Below are 9,378 nucleotides of genomic sequence, written 5' to 3' on the forward strand. Positions count from 1 at the left end.
ATATAAATTTATCTTTTCAATTTATTTTTATTAGCTTCCCCATACATTTATACTTCCAACTTAAATTTCTTAATACTCGTGAAAACTCCCCAAAAGGGTCGTTCTTTTAGGGACGGAGGGAGTAAAAGTTTTAAAAGTTATTTCATACTTCCTTTGTTTATTTTTAGTTGACATATTTCTTTAGTCACATTTGTCAATACACAATTTCAACCATTTATCTCTTCAATTACCAATAAGCAAAAATTATGAAATTTGATATTTTAAAAATATGTATCGCGATGAATCTAACAAGATCCTATATGACTATATTTTTCATTACGTATAAAACACAAAACACGATCAAAGAAGAGTGCGTAAATAGTGATGAAGTCAAATGTGTCAACTAAAAAAAACGAGGGTAGTATTATAATATGTAGTAGTATTAATTGAAACGATTCCAATAAGATTCACATAAATATGTTTATCCTTGCATATATAATGCACAAAAGTGGAGGAAGTGAAAATAGTGTCAAAGTCGTTCGTGTAAGAATATACTCCCTCCGTTCCTTTTTTACATTCCTATTTGTAAAATTACACGGGAATTAAGAAATTTGGAATAAAATTAAGACCAATAAAACAAAGTATAATGGGAATTATAAGACATTAATTGATGTCTTTGAGTAAAACAAAGATAGAATAATATTTAATGCTGCACATGTCATCAATCCTTTGAAAAGAAAAAGGATCAATAACATTTTTTGGTGGAAAAAAGGACCAATCATATTCATCTAAATTGATGCACATGGATTTTAAAAAGGCAAATTTGCATCAAAGGATCTTTTAAATGGACTTGTTTGAAAGGAAGGATCTTATAAATCGAAAGTGGCGCAGAAGGAACTTTTAAACGTTTTAGGTGGTGGCGAGGGACCTTGACGTCGAAAAGTGGGAATTGACCACTTGGGAAAAAAAAAGTATTATGTAGTCACGTGCCACCCACGTGGTGGTCAACGCCGGACTTTCCGACGTCAAGGTCCCCTGCCACCACCTAAAACGTTTGAAAGGTCCTTCTATGCCACTTTCGATTTATAAGGTCCTTTCTTGCAAACAAGTCTATTTAAAAGATCCTTTGATGCAAATTTGCCTTTTAAAAATAAAAGAGTGAGAAAATCAGAGTGAGAATTAGAAAATAAGAGTGAGAAAATAGAGAAAGTATTAATACAAAAGAGAAAAATAGGGATAATTTGGAATGTTTGGTAAAAATTTACTTATTAAAAAAAAAAGTATGAATGTAAAAAGGGACGGAGAGAGTATAAGGAAGGCAGGGCCCACTCAGTAACAAACCAAGCCACACAATTAGATTTCCCGCCAATTCATTACAAACCACTTAAAGAATCTTCTTCACTCTTCCCCTTCAACAACAACCTCCATTTCCCAAAAACCAGAGATCTCAAAAACACTCAACAGTGGCGTTCACCTCCATAACCATTTTCTCTCTCCTCACTTTCTCTCTCCTCATTCCTCACCTCACCGCCATCTCCGACGAAACCATAAACAACGCCGCCGAAATCCTCTCAAACTCCGGCTTCAATTCCATGTCTCTAACCCTCCCTTTCATCTCTCAACCCCTCATCTCCTCCCTCTCTTCCGCCACCCTCTTCACTCCCTCTGACTCCTCCTTCACTCTCTCTAACTCCGGCCAACCCTCTCTCTCTCTCCTCCAATTCCATTTTTGCCCTCGCTTCTACTCCTTCGTTGACCTTCAATCTCTCTCTTATGGAACCCAACTCAATACTCTCCTCCCTAACAGCACTCTCTCCATTACTTCCTCCGACTTCGATGAAGATGTCGCCATTAATGGCGTCAAGCTCAACAGCTCCCCTGTTTTCGATGATGGATTTTTCATCATCTTCCAAATCGACCGTTTCTTCAACCCCAATCTCACTGTGGGACCCACCAATGAGTTGGGTACTCCGAGTCTGAGTCCGATTCCGAGTCCTCCTGAGTGCGCCGCCTTATCGCCTCGCTCCTCCAGTAAGTACCGCGACGCTTCGGCTTCTTTAAGGTCAAGAGGGTACTCATTAATGGCGGCGTTTCTTGATATGCAATTGACCCAATTCGACAACAACAACGACAAATCGTTAACACTATTTGCACCAACAGATGCTTCAATGGAGGGTCATTTTGGGAAAAATAATTACAGTGAATGGGGGTCGATTTTTCTGAGGCATACGGTTGGGTGTGAGCTGAGTTGGGGTGATTTGATTGGTCAATTAGATCAACGGTTTGTGATTCCAACTTTCTTGAAAGGATTTCAGATCAATGTTAGTCGGAGTAATGTCTATAATTCTGCGTATTCTTTGATGATTAATGGTCAAGTTTCTGTTGATTTTCCTGAATTTTATCGTAATCACGGGATTGTTGTTCATGGATTAAGTGGTGTTCTGGTTTCCCCTGCTGTTAATGAGGAGAGAGAAGACGCTTACTCCCCTGCTAATGCCTTCAAGGTTGATGCTGATCATATCGAGTTTTGATCGTCTTTTCGATTATCTCGACTCGGTTTGTTTGATGAATATTGATCTTGGTTTAATGAGTTTTACGAGTTTTTGTCTCGACTCGGCGAGTTTTGATCTTGACTCAGTGAGTTTGATAGTTCATGGTGGTATTGAGAATGTCAGAATATCTTCATAGTTGTTGCATTTGTTTTGATGGTGTAAAATGTCATTTAATTTTACTGAATTGTGATTTTAGTTTTAATTTGAATGTTAAAGTTGTAATTGGACATGTTAATGTTTGATTGAATAGATATAATGATGTTTTTTTATTGGATTGTTGTTGATCATATAATAGCTATGTGGGTGATAACAGTTATGCTTTAAGTAGTGAAGTAATGAAGTAACCATCCGGAAAATCGTAGATTCAATTAAATTATTGTTACAATACAATCAAGATTACAAACTACAACATTATAAATATACATGTTCTCAAGTCTCAACCCAAATTAAACTATAATATAAGATTTCAAAAAATTTGAATATTTTAATTAAAAATACATACAAAGAGAATTGAACTCCAAACCTTATTGAATGAAAACTACACGTATAGGGTGCTAATCGGGCGAGCCAAGCCCGAACTATGGTCAGCTCGGCTCGTGATCGTTTAAATTTGTTCGAACTTGAACTGAGTTCAAACCTTTAAGAGTCGAGCTTTGACCGAGCCGAGCTTTGACTAAGTGTTGATCGAGCCAAACTCGAACTGTTCACGAACAACCTTGATTACTTGTCTTTTTTATTGTTGATTACTAGCTTAGGACCCGTGCCATGCACGGTAAGTCTAATTTAATTTTCAAAATTAATTAATTATGTCTAACAAATAAAATTTGATAAAATATACACATAAAAAAATATATAGAAATTATAGTGTCATAATCTATATTAAAAGACAAAGTAAAATTTTTAATATATAATCTCATGTTAGTTTAAAAATAAAATAAAAATGTTTGGCAATTTGGACATCTTTAGAGCATGCACATTAATGAGGAAATCTAAATATTATTTCTCCTTTTTTATCTTTACTTTTTTCATTATATTTTTATCTCATCTTTTAAATTGATAATGTCTTTATCAATTTTTTTTTTATTTTTGTTTTTTTATTTTTTGAAGCAAATCAATAAAAAAAAAAAAATTATAAGTTGGAAAAATTACAAAAATATTTAATAGCAAATTAACGCAGTATTGCTTCATAAGATTTCAAATCAATATACCAAGAATAGAAATTGTTTCTTTTCTAATGAACTCATCTACTGTACAACTATAATGATAATTCATTAATTCTAATGTTAATAATGTATTTTTGGCTTCGTTATTTTATACTCTCCACCATATTTTCGAATATTTTATATAAATTATATCTTATTTAATTTCTCCCTTAAGTAAAAGGTCTCAAATCTTGTGTTACTACTAAAAGTGATTATGGGTCGGTTAGGCATTGCCCAAAAAAGACTCGTTTCAAGTTACCAGAAAGATACTTAAAAATGAATTGAAATAATGTTTTAGCAAAAACTAATTTATTGTTACTTTTTTGGCAAATTTAATAATACTCCATTTAAAAGATGATAAAAATGAGCTGGAATAATATTTTAGGTAAATGTTTATGAAAAGAATTATGAACACCAAATAACAAAGAATATATTTGTCTAAAAGATAATATAAAAGATTTGGAATAATATTTGTATCAAATATCTAGTTAAAAAGGAAGGGGGAGTTTTGGAGGGATAAAACAGCACCAAGTGGTGACACGTGTCACTCTTAGTGTCTGTTTTAGTATTATTTTGAAAGAACGAATGGTAGTGTTGTCATTTTATTAAGCTAAATCAAGTTCTGCCAAAGTTATAATGCTTTGGGGGAACGAACCCAAATGAACAAGTTCATAGTTATCACCAGTGTCCCACCTAGCAACCAAGCCATCGTATTAGAAGACCTCTTAACATGTTTAAAATGACAAAAATCAAACAACAAACTACCATTCCTAATATCATCAAAGACAAACTACCATGTTTAATATCTGTTTTAGTATTAAGTTATTGATTGATTAAATTTTTTATTTTACAACGAGTATTTTTTTAATAATGAAAATACTGACTTATTATTGTGTAATATCTATTGATAAATATATTTATATTTATATACAAGATTTTTTTATATGGAAAAAAAATAATCGAGCTTGTTCACGAACTTTTTGAGCCGAGCTTGGCATAACTCTGCTTGGCTCGTTAAGGTCTCGAGCCGAACTCAAACCCAAGTCGAGCCACCACGAATCGAGCTCGAATAGTTCATGAATAGCTCAGTCTCATTATCACCCCTACACACGTATTACCATTTTAGCTAGAAATAAATCTTGATATTTTAATCCACATTTATATATGTAGGGAATATTTCAAGAATCCCACACTTGAGCCCCACTGTGATCATACACTTAAGCATGGTGGCGTCCAAAGGGAAGGAAGCTAGAGCAAAAGAGTCGCCAACATGTGTTTAGGAACTTGTAAACCGTTCACAGGGTGAAGGTTACACCTCTTCACCATCCATGAGATCGCTAACTCCATAGTGGTCCTGAACCATGATTGGATATTCGGAGATGAAGGTACAAATCCAACCTAAAAGAGATTGAACCTGCCCTAAAAATAGGCCTCTACTTTATTCTTCTCATATTCATGTGCTCTTTCTGACTAACATACAATCAACATATTAATCCTAAACCTATTTAATCTATGTTGGTTGAATATTAATGCACAAATAAATCTATTATTTGCGATCACTTGAATTAAAATCAAATTAGCCTAAATAAAATTATTAATTATCTTATTAAGCGTGATTACAAGTACAAATTTCCTTTAAACCTGCAAGAGAGGGCGTGATTAAGCAATAACAATAATAATGTATCAAGCAACATAATAATATCAAATCATCATCATCATAATATAATTATATTAGCAAGATCCTAGACATGATACTAACAAGATTAATAACAAATCCTAGCATGTCATTAAGCATTAAAGATTAAAGTTTTAATCCTACCATGATAGAAGAAATAGAAAGCAACCTAAACATGATACTAGAAAGCAATAAATAACATCCTAACATAGTACTAGAAATTAAATAATCTAAACATGCTTTCTAAAGATATAGAGCAATAAAATTACTCACTTTTTTGCCTCGTACCTCTTTCTATCAATACAATACACAAGTTAGTAACTTCAAGGAAAATATTAAATCAAACAATTAATTTAGATAATTGAAATAGGGATTTGGGACCAAACCCTCAGAAATTATCAACCTTTCACGTTTAGGGCGACGGCAACTTCGAATTTGGCTAGTGTGTCTAGAACTCGTGAATACGGTATTGTGTTTGTAAAAAGGCTAAGCTAGAAAGAGAGAGAAAGAATAAGCTATTGCTTTGAGAGAGAAGAGAATTAGAATTAGATGACTGTTGATGATTGTTGATGATTGAAAACGGGGAATAAGACCCTATTTATAGAGAAAATAGTCCCGAAACGATCAGAAAAAGACTGAATTTGATTCGGAGTAAAACTACTTCCATTGCGGCGCGACAGTGTCCATCGCGGCGTGATGGAGCTGTCGTTTTGTGATGCTGAACGCGTTAATTTAAAACTGTACGGAGTCCTTAATCTAATTAAATTAGACTAATTAACACCCATACTTAATCTTTTAAGAATCAGATGTAATATTTTAAAACACTTGTTTTATTCCAAATAAAATTCTTTATATTCTATAAACATAATTATTAATCCTAATCCCACTAGAATTCAAAGAAACCTTCTAGAAGATTAAAATCAATCCTAATGATTTTAGGAATAATAATTAATAAGCCCTTCACTTGATCATTGGGCCGTATATAAAACTTATTTCAGGCCCAATTTAGTATTTTGGCCATAACTTCCTCATTATTCATCGGAATTGGGCTTATAATATATCGTTGTAAAGCTCTTTTTGAGCCCAATCCAAATATACTATTATTGGACCCTTATCATGGACCAAAAAAACTGGACTGGACATTTCCATAAATAGAGTATGAAAAGAAATATTTTCGAAAACAAAAAGAAGCATCTTTATTAAAACGACCGCATCACAATACTTTTCACATTTCACCTTGTTCGATAATCAATGACGTGAAAGATATTCATCACTGAGTTTGGTTTTTGGGGAGACACAATCAAGTGTCTACAGAAGCCCCCACTTTGACTGAGTTTGGAGAAACGTAAGTTTCGAAAACAAAAGTCAAAGTAGCGATAAGGACGGAGAATGGTTCAGAACGTTCTGCGATCCTAAATCATTCTTGTAATGCCGATACATGCAAACTAGCGTTGTTAAATGGATAAAAGAGTTAGAAACGCGTATCTTGCACCGTCGAGAACACGTCTCTGGAGTAACCGAATTTTTTTGTTGCATGCTGCCGTGACGACCTCCACAGTGGTTCGTGAACGCCATCTGAAGGTAACAGTGTCTCGCTATCTTCATCTGTTTGTGACAATCCTCTACAATACCTTGGGAACATCGTCGAAGGTTACTGTACTTCGTCATCTCCAGTGTTATGGCAGTACCTCGCCGCTATAGACAATCTCCTCTATACGTCGGGACATCGTCAAAGACCGCTGCTTGTAGCCATCTTCAGTCTTGCTGTGACAATCTTCCTAGGGAAGATTATCGAAGACCATCGCTTGTTGATCCTCAGTTTGCTAGTGCTTCGCTGATATTTTGCTGTGATTGCTTGCTGTGCCAGTACCTCGGCGCATTTTTGATGAGCCGGTACTTTGGCGCTTGTGCTTGCTTTGAGAACCAATACCTTAGTGCTTGTGATGAGCCAGTACTTAGGCGCTTAAGTAAAGTGAGATGACCATCGTCAGGCCGATCACTTATTGCGATTGTAATCTGAGCCGACTACTAATCATGTCAATTTGCTTATAGGGGCTAACTGGCGTACCAAGGAACCCATTTTACTGAATAAAGTCCATATAAGCCATTTATGGGTCCAAGAATTGCATCGCTGAAGAAAGGAGAGCCAGCGCACACTTCCACGTGTCATCGCGGAGCGCCAGGCTTGTCGCGGCGCGATGGTTCCATCGCGGCGCAATGGAGTAGCGTTTTTCGGAATAAAACCCCTTCTTCTTCCTCATTTCGTCGTTTGCCTCATTTCTTGCTCAATTTCGCTTGAAACTTCAAATCGCCGTTCTTGCTCGTTTTTCAACCAAATTCGCTCACATTTCTTGCAAATAAAAGCTCTTGATCTCTAGTTTGCCGATCTATGTAAGTTTTGCTCAAACTCCTCCTAGTTTGGAAGAATTTCGTGCATGTGTATTTGCGGATTTTTGAAAAAATCGAAAATGTACTTGCTTGTTTTTGCTTTGTTTATCAAATTTCTTGCCATGAAATTGCTTTTTTATGCTTAGGTATCACCTTAGGAGTGTTTTGAGACTTTTTTTGACTCAATTTGGTGAAGAAACAAACGTTTTGCCATTGTTGGGCACTTTGAGTTCGCGAGAACAATGTGACTTATTCTTCATGTTTTTGCTAGCTATTCATGCTTAATTTGTCACAATATTTGTCATAGTATTGCAAGAAATTGTTTGATTGCTCGAGAATGCTATTTTTTCTTGAATAAAAAACATGCTCGGTTTTAGTACTACGTACTCTGTTTTTGACAAACATAGTATCATGCGGCTAGAAAAACCTTAGATACTATAGAACCTTTTATTTACTATTTGTTTGTATATTTAGCATGTCTCGACGATGTGGTTCTGGCTCACGCTCTCATGGGGTACACCGAGAGAACGAGTCCGTCGACGCTGGCGAGGGGACTTCCTTTAGCATCGGGGAGTTCCCTGAGTGGGATGGGCGTACCTTGTATTTCGCGCCTCGGTTTCATATCTCAGAGCGTGTTTGGCTCAGGATGACTGACGAGCGAGTTCGTTGCCACGGTTCGGGCAATGACACTATTGGGCAGCTATACGATTCTTACTTTCGCAACAACGAGGGGTTGCTTGCGCTGTGGGAGTCTTGCGGTTTGAACTTGTCGAGGTTTGCTCCTGAAGTAGTGCCTACTGAAGAGTTGAAGGCTCAAAGATTTGAGCAAGGTTTGACTAAGCAGTTACCAAAGGACTTGGCAGGAAAGACCTTTAAGACTCTTGATAAGGTTTATGGGAGAGCGGCACACCTATACAGTCTGAATGTCAGGAGTACACCTGAGAGTGGAAGTGGAAGTGTTGGAGAAAAACGTAAGGATTTTGGAAATTCGAGTAATCAAGGTAACTTCAAGAAGCCAAGGAACGAGAATTTCCATAATAGGAATGTTCAGAATAATGGAGGATCTTCTAGACCTAATGGCCAAGCTGAAAGGCATTACAACTACAAGAGATGTGGCAAGGATCATCCTGGAAAGGATTGTGATGGGAACTTGGTTGTGTGTTGATTCTGTAACAAAAAGGGCCATAGGGAGTTTGAGTGTTTCTCCAAACTGAAGCAACAAGGAAATGGGAACAAGTTTACTCCAACAAGCAATCAAGGAGGGAATTCGAATGGTCAAAATGGGAATGCAAAGAACGAAAATGTTGGCAACAACAACTCTGGGAATCAAGGAAAGAATGTCACTTCAGGTCGTTTGTCTGTGATAAGCAAGAAGGAAGCTGAAAGGTCTTCTGATGTTGTCACTGGTAACTTTTCTATTCATTCTATTTTTGTTAAAGCTTTATTTGATTCTGGAGCCACCTATTCTTTTATTTTTAGTTCTGTTATGAAACAATTAGGACTAGTTGAACCGAACCCAATTGACTTGCCTATTAGTTTACCTACTGGTGAAGTTGTAAGGTGCACTAAGATGCATAAGGGT

At 36.0% G+C, this 9,378-nt stretch overlaps 1 protein-coding gene across 1 annotated transcript; it reads left to right on the forward strand.

Annotated features, from left to right (window-relative positions):
• The first annotated feature begins 477 nt into the window (after nt 1-477).
• On the forward strand, nt 478-2,526 carry LOC145565018 (putative fasciclin-like arabinogalactan protein 20). The gene is made up of 2 exons (XM_081625139.1): nt 478-522; nt 1,422-2,526. Exons 1-2 carry the CDS (start codon nt 478-480, stop codon nt 2,508-2,510), a joined length of 1,134 nt encoding a protein of 377 aa, XP_081481265.1. The 3' UTR covers nt 2,511-2,526.
• Nucleotides 2,527-9,378: the final 6,852 nt, after the last annotated feature.

The sequence above is a fragment of the Chenopodium album genome, chromosome 10, assembly GCF_948465745.1.
Source record: "Chenopodium album chromosome 10, dcCheAlbu1.1, whole genome shotgun sequence".
NCBI classification, from domain to species: Eukaryota; Viridiplantae; Streptophyta; class Magnoliopsida; order Caryophyllales; family Amaranthaceae; genus Chenopodium; species Chenopodium album.

What these genes read in the sequence shown, in the direction of transcription:
- LOC145565018 (XM_081625139.1), top strand. Translation starts at nt 478, where the DNA reads ATGCACAAAAGTGGAGGAAGTGAAAATAGTGTCAAAGTCGTTCGT. An exon ending in ATAGTGTCAAAGTCGTTCGT is followed by an intron (nt 523 to 1,421) that starts GTAAGAATATAC and finishes CCCAAAAACCAG; the next exon opens with AGATCTCAAAAACACTCAAC.